At 49.8% G+C, this 23,345-nt stretch overlaps 1 protein-coding gene across 5 annotated transcripts in view; it reads right to left on the bottom strand.

The window, feature by feature from the left end:
• PHF2 (PHD finger protein 2) overlaps window positions 1-23,345 on the bottom strand; it is a 90,496-nt gene that overhangs the window by 32,443 nt on the left and 34,708 nt on the right. For 4 of the 5 annotated variants that reach the window (XM_021088179.2, XM_021088181.2, XM_021088180.2 and 1 more), the window contains exon 2: window positions 2,077-2,162. In XM_021088179.2, coding sequence (XP_020943838.1) covers window positions 2,077-2,162 — 86 coding nt within the window. Of the gene's footprint in view, window positions 1-2,076; window positions 2,163-10,310; window positions 10,464-23,345 lie in introns of those variants that run through there. The other variant, XM_085018342.1, reaches the window with a different exon arrangement.

Genomic DNA, 23,345 nt, shown 5'->3' with positions numbered 1-23,345 from the left:
CGGGCCATGTCACCTGCTTCCCGTGAGCCTTCGTGTCAGTAAGGTTACATTGGAGGGTCCCCCCAGGGACCCCAAGTCCCACTTCAAACCTGTGAATTGGGTAAACCTGTGCACCTGAGAGTCACAGACCAAAATTAGTCCAAAGGACAGGAGACGACAACACAAAGGGAATGCTATGGTCTCAAAAAGACAAGGGAGAGCTAGAGGGATGTGGCCTCTGGTGGCTCCAACTGGGAGCCCTGCCCCCATCCTATCTTGGTGCTCCATCCCCCCCACTCCATCCTGTCCTTGTCCTCTCCCCGCTGTGCCCACCACAAATCCCACCCAGGCCAGAGCAAGGAAGGCCCACAGGCTTGGGTGGCCCCCGGGGGCACAGGCTCATCAAGAGGCCTCACTGTGGAAGGTGAGACCAGAGTAGGGATGCGGCAAAAACCAGCCAGTGTGTCCCAGACAGGCTCTGGTTGGGGCACAGACACATGTCAAATGAATAGTGATGGGCAGTCTGGGAGGGCTCACTGGAGAAAGCTGCTAGAACCTGTGCCTTTGTCCATGATGGGCACAAGGCCCTCTGTAACAACAAGGAATGTCTGATCCACAGAACTTATAAAGCACACATGAATGTGCATGTATGTGTGCACACAGAGCCAGGGAGGGACCGTCCAGTCCTGCCAGGCTGTGGTCCCACACTGCCTGCCAGTCTAAAACAGCGCTCACAGGGCCAGCCCTGCCCCCCACCCTCCCTAAGCAGCCCCCAGGGCAGCATCTCCTCAGGACACTTGGCTCCATTGGGGGGATAGGGGTCCCCTGGCTCCAGCCCCCATCTGCTTTGGCCCCACCCCCAGGGCCACAAAAGGTATAGCTCACGGGTCCACACTCTGTTCACCCCTCCTAGGCCCTGAGCTTTCCTAGAGGCTCATGAGGGGCTGTAAATGCAGGTGAAGCCGTGGGGTGATGATCATGCTCCTGTATCTGCCGTAAAGCAGTCCCCATAAGGATCGGGTAAATCAGGGCAGATATGCCGTGAGTACAGCGCTGCTGACTCCCGGGGGGTACAAGGGTAAGTTAGGAACCTTCGTGCCTGGAAAGCTTAGAAGCCACCAGCCTTCTCCTCTTCACTTCTCATGCATTTGGCAGCACTTTTCCACATGCCCACAATGTGCCAAAGGGCAGGGTACAAGCACAAATGAATACAGCCCCCATGGTCACTCAGGGATGACAGGGCACAGGCCAGGCACAGAGAGAGCCCCAAGAAAGGTTAAAGGAGAGGTAAGACCCCTTCACCCAGCCTCCCAAGGGACTGGGCTGCAGTGGCCAAAGCTCCACTGGCTGGTCTCGACCCACAGAACAGGGGTGCTGGGCTGGGCTTCCACCCTGTGCCAGCATCCTCCCTCTAAGTCTGCTGGATCCACAACTTGCCCCTAAAGGGCCGCAGGGATCCAGCCTCTGCAGATCATGGCACTTCCCCCACATTGGCACGCCTTGGAACTTGCCTCCCAGCCATGACATGGGCCCCTTGGAGCCACCTTGCATGGGCCTGTGCCCTAGGGAGCCCTCACAGGCCCCCCATACCCCCAAAGGACCAGATGGAAGGGGAGGGGATAAGGTCCCTGAGAAAGGAAATCACCTCAGATGCCCTGCAGGAGGAAAGGAGCGCAGATCCCCAATAATGCGATGTGCGTTCCCAGACCCCGGTGTAGAGGTGGGGAGCTGGGCAGAGCTGGGCAGGGCTCCACTGGGCAGCCCCTTGGACATCTCCCAGCCTATGTCCCTATCTCAGGTCACCTGGTCACTGCAGATGCCGCAGTTTGCGACCCCTGTCCAGCCAGCCGTTTAAGGTTGACGGGCTCTCTACACAGGCCAAGAGGGGCCTCAGCTGTATCTGCAGGCAGGAGATGATCAGAAGGGGCCAAACGTGAGGCAGAAGGTGGTCCCCGGGCACCAAGGTCCCCTGGCTACAGTGACCCAAGGTGGTTCACTCCAGAAGGCTGAGGTCTGCTTAGGGATGCGGTCAAGGCCAAGCAAAGCCCCTGTCCCCATGGTCAAATCCAAAGGGCAACAGCATGGTACTATACTTACAGGTGGACTTCCCGTGAGTTTTCTCGCAGTTCGGGCAGTGGTATATGTCGATATCTGGGGCCTCCTCCTCCTCCACTCCAACACAGCTGAAACAGGAGACACAGACATCACCAGTGGCCAGAAACTCCTCAAGTGTTTCCCTCGAAAAGTTGTGCAGCACCCCCTGCTCACCATTCAGAATGTAGCTGGGGTGAAGCTGGGGACAGTGGCCCACGGGGATGGGATGAGGGCCTTGAAATGGGGGGGGGGGGGAGGTCAAGGAAGGCCTCACCATGTGTGACCAGGAGAGGCAGACGGAAATGGCCATCCTTCAGGCCCGCCTCCATGAGGGCCATCACTGCCCTGTCACCACAGAGCCCAGGGAAGCTGAGGGAGAGATGTCTCAGAGACAAGACACCCCCATCACTTCACCATAGGCAGTCTGCAGCCTTGTGCAGGACCCCTCTGGGCCCCATGAGGGGACTGCTGCTAATCACCTTCCCCAAGGAGCTGAACCAAGGTGTTGGGACAAATGCACTCAAAAGAGTACAGCTGAACCCCTACCTCACACCATATACAAAAAAATTAGCTGAAAATAGATTAGCAACCTAAATATAAGAGTTAAAAACTATAACTCTCTTAGAAGAAAACACAGGAGTGAATCTTCATGAGCCTGGATTTGGGCATGGATTCCTAGATATGATACCCAAAGTTATAAGCAATAAAAGGAAAAAAGATAACTTGGACATCATCAAAATTTAAAACTTTTCTGCATTAAAGGACACCATCAAGAAAGTGAAAAGACACTGTACAGAATGAGAGAAAATATTTGCAAATCATATACCTGATAAGGGTCAATTATCCAGAATGTGTAAAGAAATTTACAACTCAACCACCAAAAGACAAATCAACTTAAGACTCTCAAAGGATAGAATAGACATTTCTCCAAAGACAAAATAGCCAACAAGCTCATAAAAAGATGCTCAACAGCCTTAGTCATCTGGATGCCACTGAAATGTAAACTGAAACCATGAGATACCACCACACACTCACTAGGATGGTTATACTTTTAAAGAGAGAGGGGAAAAAAGGAAAAGAGGAAGAGTTGGCGAGGATATGGAGAAGTTAGAACACTCTCACATCACCGGTGGAAATGTAAAACAGTGAAGTTTCTATTTAAAACAGAATGGCAGTTCCTTCAAAAATTACACATAAAATTATCACATGACCGAGCAATTCCACTCTGAAGTCTAGACCCCAGTTTCCCAAACACTTCCTTGTACACAAATGTTCACAGCAGCATTTGTCACAATAACCAAAAGATGGAAACAATCCAACTGATGTCTGTCAGCTGATGACTGGAGAAACAAATGGTGATGCCTCCATGCAACGGAGTAGTATTCAGCCTTAAAAAAGGAATGAAGTGCTGACGCACATGGCAACACGGATGATCCTCAACATATCACGCTGAGTGAAGGAAACCAGACATAAAAGACCACATATTTGATTCCATTTATATGATGTACAATAGGTACATGCAGCGAGACAGAGGCCAACTGGTGGCGCCAAAGGGTCGGGGAAGAAGGGACTAAGAAGCGACTCTCATGCACACAAGGTTTCCTTTTGGGGTGATAATGTTATCACTAGACAGAAGCAATGGTTGCAAGATACTGTGAATGTATTAAATGCCACTGAATTGTTCATTTTAAAATAGTTAACTTTAGGAGTTCCCGTCATGGCGCAGTGATTAACGAATCTGACTGGGAACCATGAGGTTGCAGGTTCGATCCCTGCCCTTGCTCAGTGGGTTAACGATCTGGCGTTGCGGTGAGCTGTGGTGTGGGTCGCAGATGCGGCTCGGATCCTGCGTTGCTGTGGCTCTGGCGTAGGCCGGCGACTACGGCTCCAAATAGACCCCTAGCCTGGGAACCTCCATGTGCTGCGGGAGCCGCCCAAGAAATGACAAAAAAATAAAAATAAAAAAAATAAAATAGTTAATTTTATATCGTGTGTATTTATTTCAATAAAAAAGAAAAAGAACCTGATCCTGTAAGAGTGACACCATCCTGTCATCACTAAGGCTGGCCGAGTGCTCACTCTCTGTCTGGCAGCATCAAGAACTCTAAATACATTTTTTCCTTTTTTTTAATTTTAATTCTTTTTATGGCCATTTCCATGGCACATGAAAGTTCCCAGGTGAAGGGTTGAATTAGACCTGCAGCCGCAGGCCTACGTCACAGCCACAGCAACACCAGACCCAAGTCACATTTGCAACCTATACTGCAGCTTGTAGCAACACCAGATCCTTAACTCACTGAGGGGGGCCAGGGATTAAACTGGCATTCTCATGGAGACAATGTTGAGTCCTTACCTGCTAAGCCACAACATAAACTCCACTAAATGCATTTTTTTTTCAACATTGGGGTAATTATCACTAGCCCTATTGTACAATGAGGAAACAGAGGCACAAGAGATGGGATGTCTGCCCCACCCAAAGGCCACCTCACCGACCAGAGGTACAGTCCTCCCCTCACTCTTGAACACTGCCCCAGGATGGGTACTCAGCAGGCAAGACCAACTGCAGTCCACCAAGGCTCCAGGGCCCCTGGACAGGACACAGCCCTGGGAATAGAGGCAGAAGCCCAGAAAGACCTTGGCAAGTGTTTTCGAAAATATAAAGTTTACTCTTCATTTCAAATCATAAACGGTAATAAGGTGCAAGCAGTCTTAAAAGTCAGATGTAAAAGACAAAGCCAGCAAAATCAGAACATGAGGAGCTGCTGCTGTGGAGCAGGGGATTAAGAACCCGACTGCAGCAGCTCAGGTTGCTGCAGAGGTGCGGATTCGATCCCTGGCCCAGTGCAGTAGGTTAAAGGATCCAGCATTTCCACAGCTATGGGGTAGGTCTCAGCTGCCTGCGGCCTGGCCCCGGGAATTTCCATATGCCATGGGTGTGGCCATTAAAAAAAAAAATCAGCACATGAGGACGAATTTTTTCTCTCAATGCAAAGTAACTTTCTAAACAATCAAACAAAAAATGGAAAGGAACCCCCTGATGGATTGCAACAGTGCTCCAGACCAGGAAAACAAACTTAAAGGTGCAAACTGTGAAAAGTATGCACAGCAAAGTGTTTCTCCCTTTGTGCACTAAGGGCATCTGTCCAGCAGAGCAGGGCAGAGCCAAGAACAGAAGAGGCACACGTGCCTACTGTGTGGAAGATGCCTCACTTCATGCACCACCCTCGAAAGCCAAAGCTAAAATCACAGTACTTCTCACTCTCATCCGACAAAGTAACCAAAACCAAACACATTCAACTGATAGCACTCCACGTTGTCAAAGGTACAGCGAGGATGGTAACCACATCCAGATCACCACTGGTCTATCTCCACCACCCCCAAGCATGGGGCACTCCCTGAAGGCCATGGCAGCAGAGGCCAGTTCTCTCTATCCATGAAGAGGAAGAGCTGACTCACTGGAGCCCTCCCCCAGGGCTAGCCCACCTGGCCAGACCCTGTGCTGCTCCCTTTCAGCCCTTCCCTGCCTTCTAGAGTCAGGCCACAGCCCTGAGCCAACCATCCTCAGTTTTCTCATCCATAAAGTGGGCTTATGATGTCAATGATCACACCAGGGTGAAGACAGCTGAGACCCAACAAATGCAGACCTGGGTCCATGGTGAGCCCCCATCGCCCATACCCATCAGGAGCCACAGGCTGAGAGATAGGCAGAGCCCTGCAACTGTTCGGGTTTGGCCCTGTCCAGAAACTGGACCAGAATTCACATCCCATGTCCACACCTGGAGTCCTGTGAAAATGAATACACAGAGACATCATTTAGAATGAGGTCTAGGAGTTTCCATTGTGGCTCAGCAGAAATGAATCCAACTAGTATCCATGAGGACTCAGGTTGTATCCCTGGCCTTGTTCAGTGCGTTAAGGATCCACCATTACTGTAAGCTGTGGTGTATGTCACAGACAAGACTTGCATCTGGTGTTGCTGTGGCTGTGGTATAGACTGACAGCTACAGCCCTAATTCGACCCTTAGCCCAGGAACTTCCATATGCAGCAGGTGCAGCCCTAAAAAAAGGCAAAAAAAAAAAAAAAAACCACATAAAATGGGGTCTGAAAGCCAGAAGGGAAAGCTCTTACATCCTACTGCTACAATTGTAGACCCACAGTGAAAGAATACATTCGTACCTCCAACAAGAAGAAAATTACTACTTTACTACCTGGAAGGAGGAAGAATTTTCCCTGGCCCAGCAACAGCCCAGCCAATGAGATACTGCCACACTCAGCCAATGAAAAGCCACTATACCTCGAATTCTCAGTTTCCTCCAAAGGACTCTTGGTTTATAAAAGCCCCTTCCAACCCTCCCTCTCCTCTATAAAAGAACCTTCCTCTCCTTTGTTCTCTGGACTTTCCTGCAGTTCGCCGGAGACTGTGTGTGTCAAATTGGAATCCTCTGCTGTGCTTGAATAAACCCATTTTGCAGGTGAAATAGCTGGCTGTGTTATTGTTTTAGGTCAGCAATGCACATTGCATGCCCACACTCTATGTTCACACCGAGCAGAAGCTCTAGGCTGTCTTCTCCCTGGCAGCTCCAAGAGCACACAAACGTTGATCTCCTCCGATGAGGCCATGGGCACCTGCAGCCCATCGCAGATCCCAGGGGCCCCAGGACAGACGGGGAGGGCTGCAGCAGGTTTCTTTTTTCTTTTCTTTTTAGGGCCACATCTGTAGCAAACAGAAGTACCCAGGCTAGGGGTCAAATCACAGCTATAGCAACACTGAATCTGAGCCAACCTCCGCTGCAGCTCACAGCAACACCAGATTCTTAACCCGCTGAGCGAGGCCAGGGATCGAACCTGCATCCTCATGGATACTAGTCGGGTTCTTAACCTGCTGAGCCACATCGGGAACTTCTACAGCAGGTTCTGCTTCAAGGCCTCCATGCGCCAGCACAAGCAGGAGATCTGAGGTCAGATGACTCAGTGACAGAGGCTCAAGCCCTTTCACAGGCAAGGAGTCAGGTGCATCCTCAAAAGCCCAAGGAGCTTTTCCAACTGAGGCTCTGAGGGAGCAGAGGGGACCACCTGCACCCAAAGGCCTCACGGGGGCTGAGTTCCAGGTCAAGAAAAAGGAAGAAAACTAATGTACCTTAAAATTCAACACCCCCCCAGTTCCTCAGGCCCACTTACCCGGACAGGTCCCCCAAATATCACCTGCAGGTCCCATATATCCTGGAAGCCTCATTACCTCTGGAAGGCCCTTGGCAGGGGCCCATGTGACAGATGGGGAAGCTGAAACAGCTCGCTTGCCATCCCAACATTAAGGCTTTCTGAGTACTTCTAAGAACTTATTTGGGAAACTATCAAAACATCTGAGACGAGAACAAAAGCTACAGGAAAGTCAAGCATCTTCCGTGCCCTAAAGCCAGGAGCAAAGACACTGATGTTCTGATGGAGACTGTCACATAGCCCACACGCACCTGGTACAATGACCTGGGTGTGCCTGATCAACGCCCTCCAGGGTTAGCACAGAAAGGCAGGAGCTGTGTGATGGCGGCTGCTAGAATGATGAATCATTATAAATAAAGAAGAGGCACACACTTCACATGAACAACACCAACCCCACGTCACTCTCAGCAAATACAGCAGGCAAGTGGTAAGAAAGCATCAGTTTGAAGAAAATCCCAAAAGTGCACATGCCTGCAAGGTGGCCTTCTACATGCATGGCCTCTATAGGAACCCTGCCAGGGTCCACCTGAACCCAAGCAGCCAAACTTTACTGATTTCTTTGGGGACCACTGCTGGCTCAGAACAAGAGCTGAGCACCCAAGGACTGCCCCAGACAGACACAGGAGGCTCAGCACGCCCAGCCCACTAGTCCCCCCGCATCTACAGCAAGGTGCCCAAGGACGTCGCCTGTCCCCTGCCCCCTGCCCTGTGTGGGACTGCAGAGGACCCAGGAGCCAGGGAGGAGGCTGAGGATGGTCCTTGCAGCACCGGGCCCCAGACTCAGGGGCTTCACAAGGGAAGGCAGGCATCACCTTCCAGGAAGCAGACACTAGAATCAGCTGCACACTCCAGGCCCAGGCGGCGGTTCCAAGTCACCTGCCAATGGTCCGGGGGTAAAAGAGGACGAGGGGCAACTGTTGCAAGCCGGGCCCTGGACATGGGTGGGCCCAACTGTACCTGTGTCCCCAAGGTCACCACATCTTCCCAAGGCAGCCCCAGATGAAGTCTGGGAGGGGCACACTGCAGTGTCCGGGTGCAGGCAGGAGGGTCAGAGAGGGGGAGAAGGTAGCAGGGAGAGCGGACACAGGTGACTCTGGGCAGGGGAAAAAGACCAGGAGCTGGGACAGGTGTTGTGGGGGAACCCTACACAGTCTTCAGAGGCTGGATGGGGACAAAAGTCACCCAGGATATCAGTTCTAAAGTAGAACTGCAACTTCAACAGCTCTGACACTTGAGCAAAAAGTCAGCCAGACAATTGGAGCATTTATCCTTTTTAACTCTGAGGCGAGCAGAAGCCACCAGCACACCTTCCCAAGGAGGGATGCTTCAGAGGCCAGATGCAGCTCGCACAGTCCCAGTGCCTAGGGAGGAAAGCCATGGCCACGCGGGTGGTGGGCAGCAGGCAGAGGCACCAGCTGCCAGAGCCACCAAGACATCAACGTGTACCTGCTGAGCCCCCTCTCCCTCCCCAGGTCACCAGCATCCAGGTCCCCAGGCCTCTAGGAGAAGGTTCAGATGAGTGACATCTCCACCCCCTCACAGACCTCCCAGGGCACAGGGATGGCTCTGCCCAGGTGACTGAGGGAGAGCAGAGGAAGAGCGTGGCACAAGGACAGAAGCCAGACCTAGGCCTCACAGTGTAAAGAAGACCTGTAAACCACCTGCCTGTCCCAATGCAGAATGCTCTGGGTGACCAGGATACTGCTAAGCTAATTTAAATATATAAATAGGAGTTCCCGTCGTGGCGCAGTGGTTAACGAATCCGACTAGGAACCATGAGGTTGCGGGTTCGGTCCCTGCCCTTGCTCAGTGGGTTAACGATCCGGCGTTGCCGTGAGCTGTGGTGTAGGTTGCAGACGCGGCTCGGATCCTGCGTTGCAGTGGCTCTGGCGTAGGCCGGTGGCTACAGCTCCGATTCAACCCCTAGCCTGGGAACCTCCATATGCCGCCAGAGCGGCTCAGGAAATAGCAACAACAACAACAACAACAAAAGACAAAAAAGACAAAAATAAATAAATAAATAAATATATATATATATATAAATAAACAAACAAACAAATAAATAAATAAAAATAAAAAGAATGGGGTAGGGAGTTCCCCTTGTGGCTCAGCGAAAACAAACCTGACTAGTATCCATGAGGATGCGGGTTCAATCCCTGGCCTCACGCAGTGGGTTAAGGATCTGGCATTGCTGTGAGCTGTGGTATAGGTTGCAGACATGGCTCAGATCTGGCGTTGCTGTGATTGTGGCATAGGCTGTGTCAGCTGTGGCTCTGATTCGACCCCAAGCTTGGGACCTTCCAAATGCTGCAGGTGTGTATGTGTAGATCTTTACATCCTGACATGGAAAGATATGCACGGTAATTGTAAACTGAAAAATCCTAGGTACTAGGTGAATGTTTATGGTATATAATTTCTTTTTTTTTTTATTTTATTTTCCCACTGTACAGCAAGGGGGTCAGGTTATCCTTAGATGTATACATTGCAATTACAGTTTTTTCCCCCACCCTTTCTTCTGTTGCAACATGAGTATCTAGACATAGTTCTCAATGCTTACTCAGCAGGATCTCCTTGTAAATCTATTCTAGGTTGTGTCTGATAAGCCCAAGCTCCTGATCCCTCCCACTCCCTCCCCCTCCCATCAGGCAACCACAAGTCTTTTCTCCAAGTCCATGATTTTCTTTTCTGAGGAGATGTTCATTTGTGCTGGCTATTAGATTCCAGTTATAAGTGATATCATATGGTATCTGTCTTTGTCTTTCTGGCTCATTTCACTCAGTATGAGATTCTCTAGTTCCATCCATGTTGCTGCAAATGGCATTATGTCATCCTTTTTTATGGCTGAGTAGTATTCCATTGTGTATATATGGTATATAATTTCTTTTGGTGGAAAACCCCAATCAAAATTATAGGTGCATATGAATGTGGGGTGCATGAGTGTACACGAGCATGCGTATGCAAGTGTGTGTACACTCCTGCATGTGTGCGCTGCACGTGTGTGTGTGAAATATATGTGTACCTGTGTGTTCCTGTCCATGTACTCCTTCAGGCCACCCCACTCTCCTTGCCACTGAGGGGCTGGGTGGTAGCAACACGATGGTCACAGCTGCATTTTCAGTGGCTCACAACCCAAGCTGGTGGAGACTGCCTTCATCTGAGCAACCTGTGACTCCTGTATGCCACAAAGTCAATGCCAAACAAGGTTAAAGCTCATGTGGTGCCCAGAGGCCAGTAAGCAGAAAGACAACAGAATTTTCAAAGGCAGAGGTGAGTGGAGGATAAGACACCAAAGAGGATGACCAAGAAAAAGGGAACAGTGGGGCAGGAGGCTGCAGATTTCAGACACTTGCAAAGGCAGCAAAATCACATCAGAATTGTTAAAACAGCCATCCACCCTCTGGGAAGGCCTGATCCCAAAGAGGCCTGGGTGCCCTGTTCTTTTTGCAAAATTCGAATCTGCCCCCCTGGAGCTGCTTTGGTTGTGAGACCCTAGGGGCAAGGGGACTGAGACAGGAAGGACTCTTCTGAGGTCATCCCATGGGAATCCCTGCTCCACTCTCCAGTGGGGTAACTTCTGGCAGAACTTTCTAGAATCCCAGCCCCAAAAGTGCAGGGTCCGACCTTGTGGTGATGGCCCTGCCAGAGGAACGTCCCAGGGCACAGGCTCCCAGCCTGGCCTGGGCACCCCAGCACACTACCCTGCTCAGCCTGTGAGAATCAAAGCTGGAATTTTCTCATGAATCCGCAATTAGATTGCATTGTGTTTTGTTTTTTTTTTTTTTTCCCTATCGTGTTGTCAAGAATGTTGATTTTACGTAAACCACAACTTCTGTAACCCTGTTTTGACATTTTTTTAAGCTAGGGGAGGAGCCTCAAAAAAAAGGAAGTGGGCAGTTCCCGTTGTGGCTCAGTGGAAATGAACCCGACTAGTATCCATGAGGATGCAGATTCGATCCCCAGCCCCACTCAGTGAGTTAAGGCTCTGGCGTTGCCTCAAGCTGTGGTGCAGGTTGAAGATGGGGTTCAGTTCTGGCATTGGTGTGGCTGTGGGGTAGGCCGGCCGCTGTAGCTCCAATTCAACCCCTAGCCTGGGAACTTCCATATGCCGCACCTGCAGCCCTAAAAAGCAAAAAAAAAAAAAGGAAGTGGTGAGTTCCCCCATGGTGTAGTGGGTTAAAGATCTGGTGTTGTCATTGCAGCAGCCTGGGTGGCTGCTGTGGTGCAGGTTCTACCCCTGGCCCTGGTGCTTCCACATGGGGAAGGGGTGGGGGGAGAAGAAGTGGCCCCTTTTGATCCCAGAGGGGAGGGGGACAGTCAGAACCTCCTCTCAACGTGCCAGCCCCTGAAGTGTGAAGCACAGAGTTGCTCGGAGGTGGCACGGTCGATATGTCAATAGTGGTCCTGATGCAGGTGGGGCTACAGGGACCAGGCGCTCCTCTCCAAGGAGGGACTAACATGGAAAGAAGCCTCCTGAAACAGAGTGTACCACGGGCTTCAAAAGGGTTTTATTCTTCAGGCCAGTAATTCCACAATTACAAACCTATTCTAAGGCAAAAAAAAAAAAAAAAGAAAAGCACATAAGATTCATAAGATGGCCCACCCCAGGATCATTCAAAATAGTGAAAAATTAGGAGCAATAAACTTTTCCAGCCAGGAGGTCAGATACCCATGTCATGGTGCAGAATATCACCACAGAATATCATGCAGTCATCAAAACTCAGATTTTACACTTTTTTTTTTTTTTTTTTTTTTTTTGTCTTTTTAGGGCTGTACCTGCGGCACATAGAGGTTCCCAGGCTAGGCGTCAAATCAGAGCTGTAGCTGCCAGCCTACACTACTGCCACAGCAACACTGGATCCGAGCGGCATCTGTGACCTACACCACAGCTCACAGCAATGCCGGATCCTTAACCCACTGAACAAGACCAGGGATCGAACCCACGTCCTCATGGATACTAGTCCGGTTCATTAACCACTGAGCCACAACAGGAACTCCAGGTTTCACACATTCTTCAGTTTATAGATGTAAAACTCTAGCCCTGGCACACAGTGACACAGGAGGGCTCCACATTGGTGCCAGGCAACAGCACACTTGTTTTCTCTTTACACTTTTCTGTACTTTACTAAATTACCCCAAATGAGGATGCATTCCTTTTGCAACAAGCAGCAAAAGTACTGCTTTATTTGGAAGGTCAGAATGACACCCCTTCTGAGATCATCTTTTTCCCAGGTCCTGGCACCCCAGTGAGAAGGCCTCTTGAGTCACACCCCCGGCAGTGAGCCAGGACACTCGTGTCAGGGCCCCTGGGTGTCCCCCAGGAAGCCTGGTGGAGGAAAGAAGCCAGGGAGGCAGGAGAGAACAGGGAGGCAGGGCAAGCGGACACCTGCTTGGAAGCCTGGTCCAGCCACGGAACCCCAGAAGATATGGGGAGGCTCAGTAGGTTCCTGACAATGACCCCATCCAAGGTCCAGCCAGCCCCACTTCAAGGCCACCCCGCTTCCTCCCTCATCCTCCTCCATTCCTGCCTGTGGTGTCCAGAGGGTGCCCAGAGACTGGTCACTGGCACATGTCTACATGATGCAGCCATGGGGACCACAACTCAGTCACCACTCGGCTTCAAGATGGTCATCAGTCAAGAAGCCACACAACCTGCTCCGCGTGACAGGGGAGGACGTCCTTTCCCTTCTGCATGGACATCCTCAGGGCCGCACAAAGGCGAGAGGCAGTGCCGGATGAGCAGCACTCCTCAAACACCAGTGCAAGCAGGGTGCCTGGGTCCTGCCTTGGGATGCCCCCAGGCAGCAGCTGTCCACAGGTTTTGCGGCTTCACCCCAAGAAGCTCTGGCATGGTGTGCAAGGGGGACCTGAGGCCCAGAGAGGACTGCACTTGCCAGGACCACATAGAAAGGGGGCAAGAGCAGGTGAGGGCGGCTGGGTCTGTCTACACCCCATGCCTCGTACACATCTGCAGCTCCCAGCCCGCCAGGGGCCTGCTGCTCAGGAGGGGTGGCAAATGCTCTGCTCAGGAGGAGGAGTGTAGGAAGAACCTGACCCCGATGTGACCAAGTCCTCAGAGGACAAGAGGACACAGCCAGACCTGGCCCAGCTGAAAGAGCTGGGCCCACCCAGGGAAAGGGTTGCCTGTGTGCCTGAGATGACAAGGTTCCTGCCAGGGCCAAGGGGTGGTAGGGGACACTGTGCCACAGAGGAGGGTCTCACATCCAGCCCTGGAGGGTGGTCAGCCTAGGGACCCAGTACTTCAGGACCCCCAAGGGTCACCCAAACCATAAGGCTTCCACCTGGCCCTCGTGGGGACCCAGCCACAGAGGGATGACAGAGCATTGGTGGAGGCAGGTCTGTCTGCTGAACCCAGATGCAGACTCATGGGAAAAACATATGCGGTTGTTGTCCGGAGCCACTAAGTTTGGGAGTGACTATTACACAGTCACAATGTCATAAAGGGAGGAACTGGGTGATCAGAAGAGATGGAAATGGGCTCTAAACTGTTAAGGACAACTGTCCTCCCAGTCCTTGCTGGTGGGGCAGGCAGGTGAGCTCAAGGGGGGTTGCCAGGCAGACAGCAGAGGGCTGCAAGGACCGCTGTAATGACCCTTACCATCATCCCCACCAATACCATCACAACCCACATCAGCACCGTCACAGTCATCATCATCATCATTTTCTCCTGCTCAGCTGATGAATCCCGACACATGCTCTCATTTCTGTCAACAAGTAGCTAAGAAAGAGCAAAACTCCAGAGGACAATACAAAATCTGCATGGAAAGAACATCAACATCCATTCCTCTCCCTGGGTGTCATGTTCATTCCTCCAGGACTCGGAGGTGAATGGACTCCAGTCCAGCCCCTTCTGGTCTTCAGGGAGAGAAAGAGGGACAAGTAGCCTCTGACCAGTTGAGCCTCAGCCCATCTCACCCAAAGTGTTTCCTTCCTGGCCGTTATGGCTTTGTTTGAAGTTTTCCACACTTCATTCAGCAGGGTGTGGCGCCCAGGGAGAATGGAAGCCTCCAGGGGGATGGAGGACATGGGAGGATGGAGGCCATGGGGGAACAGCAGCCAGCAGGGGAACAAAGCCATGGAAGCCACAGGCAGGCATGCTGGAGAGGCACCTCCGTCACCCTCAGGCCATCCCTGAGAGTGTCACTCATAGGAACCGGAGGAAGTCCCACTACAGGGCCCAAAGAGCCCATGCTTCTTCCTAATTTCTCAAAATTTATCTCAGTCTCTAAAAGAAGCATGTGTATCCACACCTACAATGGAAGCAACCATTCACAGATGGATCCTTGCAGGACACAAGGGGTTTTCTCCCCTCTCCTAGTTCAATGGCCTAAACAAGGCAGGTCACGACCCTACGAACTGACATTGCTCGCTCTAGTGGGTGGAGGTGGAGGTTAGGTTCCCCAGTGTCCACACTCTCTTACCATCCGCCTTGGGGTAGGTGACTCTTGTCCTTAGTCTCCTTCATCTGGAAAGGGCCCCTGAAGCTGTGGGAAGGGCGGTGTGAGGATTGACAGGACAGGGGGGAGCAGGATGGGAGAAGCAAGCACAGGGCCCTGGGAAGGGACTGAAGCCCTGGATAGTCTGCAAACAGGTGCCTCACGGGGTGGGAGAGGATACAGGTCCTCCCTGGCACAGGGAGGGGACACAGGCAGAGGGAGGCAGGTGGCAGTTCTCTGCCTGCTCAACGTCACCATCACCTGAGAGGGCTCTCCCAACCCACTTTCTAGTTTGGAAATTTTAAGCCCTCCAGGAATGTTGAAAGATTACAATGGATAACCAGTGTTTCCTTCACTAGGGTTCCTCAATGGCTAACGATTCCCCTCACTTGTTTGACATCTCGTGATTTTTTTTCTGAAACATATGCAAATACGTTACAGATGTCAGGACTGGTCCCTACTTCATCAGCCTGTAGGCTCCTAAGAACAGGGTTGCCTGCATAACCACAACATCAAAGTTAACACCATTCCTGGAGTTCCCATCGTGGTGCAGCAGAAACGATTCTGACTAGGGACCATGGGGTTGCAGGTTCGGTCCCTGGCCTCACTCAGTGGGTTAAGGATCTGGCATTGCTATGAGCTGTGGTGTAGGTCGAAGACATGGCTCGGATCCTGAGTTGCTGTGGCTGTGGCGTAGGCCGGCAGGTATGGCTCCAATTGGACCCCTAGCCTAGAAATCTCCATATGCCGTGGGTGCAGCCCTAAAGAAAAAAGAAAAAAAAAAAAAAAGACAAAGCTAACGCATGTGTCTGCACTTTCACAACTTCCTGGTTGTCTCAACAGCAGGCTTCATAGTGGTTTGTAATTCCGACCCAAGAATACACGTGGCACCAGCGGCCCAGTCTCCAGGCTCTTAAGTGGGGCTGGGGGATACAACCTGCCTTTGGTGCTGCTGCCTCTTGCAGGTTCCAAGCCAGTGATCCCCTAGTGACACCACACTCTAGACTGCCTGGGGTTCCCGCACAACCACACTTGAGCTGCGTTTCTTCTTTTTTCGCCTTTTTAGGGCTGCACCCTTGGCATATGGAAGTTCCCAGGCTAGGAGTCGAACTTGAGCTGCATCTGTGACCTACATCACAGCTCACAGTGATGCTGGATCCTCAACCCACTGAGTGGAGCCAGGGATCAAATCCACATCATCATGGATACAGGTTGGGTTCCATACTGCTGAGCCATGACGGGAACTCAGTCATGGCTCAGTGGGTGGTGCTGGTGCAGATCACAGACTCTGGTCAGGGTGTGTCCCCACTGACAAGCAGACCAGAGTCTCTTGGCAGGGGCAAGTCCACTACCAGGTGGTAAGCAAGGGCTCTGTGAGGGCTCCCACAACCTCTGACATGTGGCCTGTGTCCAGGGCTGACTGCCCTGGGGCGTGCACTTACCAATATGTCCTGGCAATTATACTGTCTTGGCAATATGTCCAGACAAGAGGGTAGAGGCTTTGGGAAGGTTCTGAAGGTCTGGACCCCAAGCCCAACCTAACTTATTAGATCAGGTCCATTTCTAAAGACAAGCCAGGGCCTGGGATCTGCCATGGCAAAGCCTATTTTAGGAAACCAGATGCCCCTCTCAGTCCTCAGCTAGAATTTCCAGGACCCATCAGGGGCTATAACTTCCTTCTTAGAGGAACACACAACCCCGTCCAGAAAAGTAGACTACACGCAGTCAGCATCCCTGGGCCTCCGCCACAGTCTGTGCCCAGGTTCCAGCTTTGCAGAGGAATTAGCTGCTCAGTGAATTCTGAGCTATATTTGCTGAAGGAAAACCCTAAGCCTAACTGGTGGAAACCAAACGGAGCAGAGCCCCTGCACATGGGACAGGCGTCACATCCTTCACAAGTCCTGTTACTCAGCCCTAAGCCAACTGCCTTGCATGGCACATCTCCAAAGTCCCCACTGCACTAGCGCTCCCAACCTAGAAACCTCCAGGCAGCCCCAGCCCAGAGGAAGCATGGAAGTCCTGGATTTCCATTCAGCACAGAGACTTGAGCAGAGAATACAGCTGAGCAGACGCCCCCCACCCTCAAGCAAACAAGAACAGGAGGGGACCACAGGGATGGCCGCACTCAAGGGCCCAAGACACCTATGCAGACGTAGCTGAAACAGTGCACTGCTAAGGCCTGCCTTCTCAAAATCTTCTTCCTAGGGCATCTAAAAGTACAAAACCCCGTCCACAGGTTCAGTTGAGGTAGGCGTTTGTTGGAGAGAAGTAAGGTCACAGCAGCTCGTGGCACTAACAAACAAGGCCATGTCAGGGCTAACTGTGGCCCCAGGGGAGACTTGTCCCCTTCCCCACCCCATGAAGGCACAGCTGAGAGGGACACCTACCCGTGGCCCTGAGAGTGTGCCCTGCCCCTGGCCTCACAGACACAAAAATCCAGATGACACCAAACAACGAACAGCAGCACCAGGAGTGAAAAATACCGAGAACCTGATTCAGTGACTGCTTTCCAGTTTAGACCTGGCCTGCACATCAAGAATGGGGGCGAGAGCAGGAAGACTTTTTTTGTAGGAAAACAGAAAAAAAAAAAAAAAAAAAAAACAGTGAAACTGCCTGACCACTGATTCCAATAATGGTTTTAAGGAAACAATTTACAGAAAAGGACATGGTGGGTTTTCCACACATGGGAAGAGGTATAATAGCACTTGGAGTAAGACATGCGAACAAACTGCAGGGCTTTCCAGCCACCAGTTGGCACAACCCTGGGCAGCTGGAGAGTGCTTGGTGTGGTAACGCTGCAGACAGACAAGCATTCTGCATCCTCTGCAGAGACACACAATAGCTCAGCCTCTGGGATGGGAGCTGCTGATCCTGAGCACACATGCACTCTTGCCTGTGGCTCTCTTCCAGGAGTGCACAGGTGCACCTGTGCAGGTGTGCATAGGGCATCTCCTGGAGCAGCAACTAGGTGATCCAAGGGAGACTTAGGTGAATGTCTGGAATGCCAAGAAGTACAAGCTTTATATTTTTTTTTTTTCTTGTTAGGGCCACACCCACGGCATATGGAGGTTTCCAGGCTAGGGGTCCAATTGGAGCTGCAGCTGCCAACCTACACCACAGCCACAGCAACACAGGATCTGAGCCGCATCTGCAGCCTACATTCTGCAATGCTGGATCCTTAACCAACGGAGCGAGGCCAGGGAACCTGAGTCCTCATGAACACTAGTCAGGTTTGTTACCGCTGAGCCACGATGGTAACTGCCTGCCCACCTACTGTAATTCCTTCAACAAGTCCTGTTTAGTGCTGTTCTGGGACACTGTGGGGAGCAGGCGGCCCAGTGCACAGGGTTACAGCCCTCCTTGACGGGTTCTAAGGAATGACAGATGCCCCAGCGCTCACAGGTCTCCACTTGGTTGGCCCTAAGAGACCCATCACATTGCAGCACAGCAGGGACTTGAGGGTCATCTAGAACAACCTACCATGTGCATAGGGGATACAGCATGTGGCTCACAGGCAGGAGGTGAGGGGACAAAGGGGCACCACCACTCAGCTCAGCAAGCAGCAGAGATGATAACACCACGGCCCAGGGATTCACAGGCCCATGGGGGCACCTGGCAGATGTGCACTGAGCTCTGTCACATTTGATTTTTCAAGAAAACCTGGGAAGGCACACCTTTATGCGAAAGCTCCTGATGGTAACATGTTGCAGCTAATAAAACTGTTTATGAAAACCCTGTGTGGACCAAAATCATGGGGCCGGCACACACCTGTGGCCCAACAGGCAGTCTGCAACCTCTGCCCCTCCCCCCAGTCACCAGGTCAGCATGTCCCCTTGCTCTGGGCAACTGAACCCACTAAGGCCCTCCTCCACAGCCCAGTGTCAGGGCGGTAAGTGGTTCCACTAGCCCCTGAGACCTCTTTGGCCAGGCCTCAGTGCTGATGGCAGGGGTAGGAACCCCCTCCCCCACCAACATGGGCTCTGCACACATCCTGACTGAAAGGCAGGCCAGCAGCATAGGCACAGACTCTGTTCTAGGAGATTCCAGGACTGGGCTGCTCTGGGACACTGACCTGCAGAACTAACATAGCTGGTGTGTGGTCCAGGACTGAGCGGTCAGGAAGCTGGAATGCCAAGCACCCTCGTCTTCCTCAGGCCTATAGCAGCTACACGATGAGCAGGAGGGAGGAGGCTGGCTGGGTGCTGCCCCTCTGGGCTTCTCTCAGCCTTCTCACCCATAAACTACAGCAAGAAATCCTGCTTTGCCACCTCCTAGGGTCAGGAGAGACTAAAACTAAACTAGAGTCTCCAAGAACAGCGGAACTGCTAAGTCAGTATCCACCTAACAGGTCAATATGCACCCAAAGGTCTGTACTAACAGGGATGCATTTATGCCATAATATAGGAAACAGCACACTGAGCATCCCAACAGCCACACAGAGACGGAAAGGAGGAAGACATACACAGAGGGTACCAGTGAGCACCTCTGGGTGGTGACATATAAAGGGGACAGTGTTCTTGTCTTTAAAATAGGGGGTTTTTGCAGCAAAAAAACAGGCATACTAAAAGACAAAAAAAAAAGTACAATCTGAAGAGACAGATATGGCAGGGATGCTGGGATTATCAGATAAGGAATTAAAATTACTATGATTAATATGTTAAGGGTTTTAATGGGAAAACAGACAACATGTGAGAACAGATGGGCAATGTAAGTGCAGAGACAGAGATCCTAAGAAAGGAACAAAAGAATATGCTAGAAATCAAAAACACTCAAACAGAGAAAAGAAAATGAGAAGAACCTTTTTTTTTTTTTTTTTTGAAACCATGGCACATAGAAGTTCTGGGGCCAGGGATTAAACCCTCTCCACACCAGCGACCCAAGTCTCGGCAGTGACAACCCCGGTTCCTTAACCACCTGAGCCACAAGAGAACTGAAAATGAGAAAATCTTGAAACAAAAGCCACAGAGAGAAAAACATCTCATTCAAAGAAGACCAAGGATAAGAGTGACATTGACTTTTCTTTTAAAACCATTCAAATCTGAAGAGAGCAGAGTGAAATATTTAAAGTGATGAAAGGATGTTCAACATCACTCATTCTTAGAGAAATGCAAATCAAAACCACTATGAGGTACCACCTTACACCAGCCAGAATGACCATCATCAAAAAGTCTACAACAGTAAGTGCTGGAGAGGGTGTGGAGAAAAAGGAACACTAGTACACTGTTGGTGAGATTGTAAATTGGTCCAACCACTGTGGAAAACAGTATGGAGATTCCTCAGAAAACTAAACATAGAACTACCATTTGATCCAGCAATCCCACTCCTGGGCATCTATCCAGAGAAAACCACGACTCCCAAAGACACAGGTACTCCAATGTTCACTGCAGCACTATTTTCAATAGCCAAGACATGGAAACAACCTCAATGTCCATCGACAGAGGAGTGGATCAAGAAGATGTGGTACATATACACAATGGAATATTACTCAGCCATTAAAAAGAATGTAATACTGGCATTTTTAGCAACATGGATGGACCTAGAAATTATCATGCTAAGTGAAGTCAGTGATACAACGAGACACCAACATCAAATGCTTTCACTGACATGTGGAATCTGAAAAAAGGACAGACTGAATTTCTTTGCAGAACAGATGCTGACCCACAGACACTGAAAAACTTATGGTCTCTGGAGGAGACAGTTTGGGGGGTAGAGGGATGTGCTTGGGTTATGGGATGGAAATCCTGTGAAATCAGATTGTTATGATCATTATACAATTACAGATGTGATAAATTCATTTGAGTAATAAAAAAATAAATAAATAATAAATTAAAAAAATTAAGTCATGAAAGGAAAACCTGAACTTTCATATCCCACAAATGTATTCTTCAAAAGTGAAGGAGAAATTAAGACTGTCTTAGACAAGAAAAAAATTGAGGGAATTTGTCACCAGTAGACTTGCCTTCAAGGAATTTTTGGGTTTTTTGGCCACACCCACAACATGTGGAAGTTCCCAGGCCAAGGATAGAACGTGTGGCACAGTAGTGACCCAAGCCATGGCAGGGACCACACTGGACACTTAACCCACTGTACCACAAGAGAACTCGCAAGGAATGTTAAAGGAATGTCTTCAGAGAGAAGGAAAAAACTAGTCAGAAATGTGGATGTACATAAAGAAAGGAAGAACATTAGAAAAGGCATAAATTAAGAAACAAAATCTTTTATTTTCTTATTCTTTTTTTTTTGGGCTGAGCCTGCAGCATGTGGAAATCCCCAGGCTAGGGACGGAACCCAGGCCACAAGAGTGATCTGAGCTGCTGCAGTGACAACACCAGATCATTAACCCACTGCACCACAAAATAACTCCTTATTTTCTTATTCTTAATGATCTAACAGAAAAGAATGTGTTCAAAATAACAATAGCAACAATGAACTTAATAATTATAGCTTATAGATAAGTGAAATGAATCATGGCCACATCAGAGATAAGAGGGAGGAATAAGGAATATCCTGCTACATGGAATTGCTCTACCCATAAGTGGTACAGTGTAACAGTGTATTTGAAAGTGGATTTGGAAATCTAAGAAGATGTAAAGAAATGGAAAGATATTCGATGTTCATGGATTGGAAAAATCAATATTGTAAAAACGGCCATACGACCCAAAGTAATCTACAGATTCAATGCAATCCCTATCAAATTACCCGTGACATTTTTCACAGAACTAGAACAAACAATCCAAACATTTATATGGAACAACAAAAGACCCAGAATCGCCAAAGCAATCCTGAGAAACAAAAACCAAGCAGGAGGCATAACTCTCCCAGACTTCAAGAAATACTACAAAGCCACAGTCATCAAAACAGTGTGGTACTGGTATCAAAACAGACAGACAGACCAATGGAACAGAATAGAGAACCCGGAAATAAACCCTGACACCTATGGTCAATTAAGCTTTGACAAGGGAGGCAAGAACATACAATGGGAACAAGAAAGTCTATTCAGCAAGCATTGCTGGCAAACCTGGACAGCTGCATGCAAAGCAATGAAATTAGAACACACCCTTATGACCATGCACAAAAATAAACTCCAAATGGCTGAAAGACTTAAATATACGACAGGACACCATCAAACTCCTAGAAGAAAACATAGGCAAAACACTCTCTGACATCCACATCATGAATATTTTCTCAGGTCAGTCTCCCAAAGCAATAGAAATAAGAGCAAAAATAAACCCATGGGACCTCATCAAACTGAAAAGCTTTTGCACAGCAGAGGAAACCCAAAAGAAAAAAAGACAACTTAAAGAATGGGAGAACATAGTTTCATATGATGCAACAGACAAGGGCTTAATCTCTAGAATATATAAGCAACTTATACAACTCAACAGCAAAAAAGCCAACCAATCAATGGAAAAATGGGCAAAAGACCTGAATAGACTCTTTTCCAAGGAAGATACACAGACGGCCAACAAGCACATGAAAAAATGCTCAACATCACTGATTATAAGAGAAATGCAAATCAAAACTACCATGAGGGAGTTCCCGTCATGGCGCAGTGGTTAACGAATCCAGACTAGGAACCATGAGGTTGCGGGTTCGGTCCCTGCCCTTGCTCAGTGGGTTAACGATCCGGCATTGCCATGAGCTGTGGTGTAGGTTGCAGACGCGGCTCGGATCCCGCGTTGCTGTGGCTCTGGCGTAGGCCGGTGGCTACAGCTCCGATTCAACCCCTAGCCTGGGAACCTCCATATGCCACAGGAGCGGCCCAAGAAATAGCAACAACAACAACAAAAAGACAAAAAAAAAAAAAAACTACCATGAGATACCACCTCACACCAGTCAGAATGGCCATCATTAATAAGTCCACAAATAACAAATGTTGGAGGGGTTGTGGAAAAAAGGGCACCCTCCTGCACTGCTGGTAGAAATGTAAACTGGTACAGCCACTATGAAGAACAGTTTGGAGATAACTTAGAAATATATACATAGGAAGTTCCCGTCGTGGGGCAGTGGTTAACAAATCCGACTAGGAACCATGAGGTTGTGGGTTCGGTCCCTGCCCTTGCTCAGTGGGTTAACGATCCGGCGTTGCCATGAGCTGTGGTGTAGGTTGCAGACGCGGCTCAGATCCCGCGTTGCTGTGGCTCTGGCGTAGGCCAGAGGCTACAGCTGCGATTTGACCCCTAGCCTGGGAACCTCCATATGCCAAGGGAGTGGCCCAAGAAATAGCAAAAAGACAAAAAAAAAAAAAAAAAGAAATATATACATAGAACTTCCATATGACCCCACAATCCCACTCTTGGGCATATATCCAGACAAAACTCTACTTAAAAGAGACACGTGCACCCACATGTTCATTGCAGCACTATTCACAATAGCCAGGACATGGTAACAACCCAAATGTCCATCGACAGATGACTGGATTCGGAAGTAGTGGTATATATACACAATGGAATACTACTCAGCCATAAAAAGAATGACATAATGCCATTTGCAGCAACATGGATGGAACTAGAGAATCTCATACTGAGTGAAAAGAGCCAGAAAGACAAAGACAAATACCATATGATATCTCTTATAACTGGAATCTAATATCCAGCACA

Source organism: Sus scrofa, chromosome 3 (assembly GCF_054392235.1).
Source record: "Sus scrofa isolate SSC_HxYL_T2T_F1_AM1 chromosome 3, Sscrofa_HxYL_maternal_Yorkshire_Landrace_v2.0, whole genome shotgun sequence".
NCBI classification, from domain to species: domain Eukaryota; kingdom Metazoa; phylum Chordata; class Mammalia; order Artiodactyla; family Suidae; genus Sus; species Sus scrofa.
Note: the sequence above shows the minus strand (reverse complement) of the source record. Positions and strands in the feature narration are given on the sequence as shown.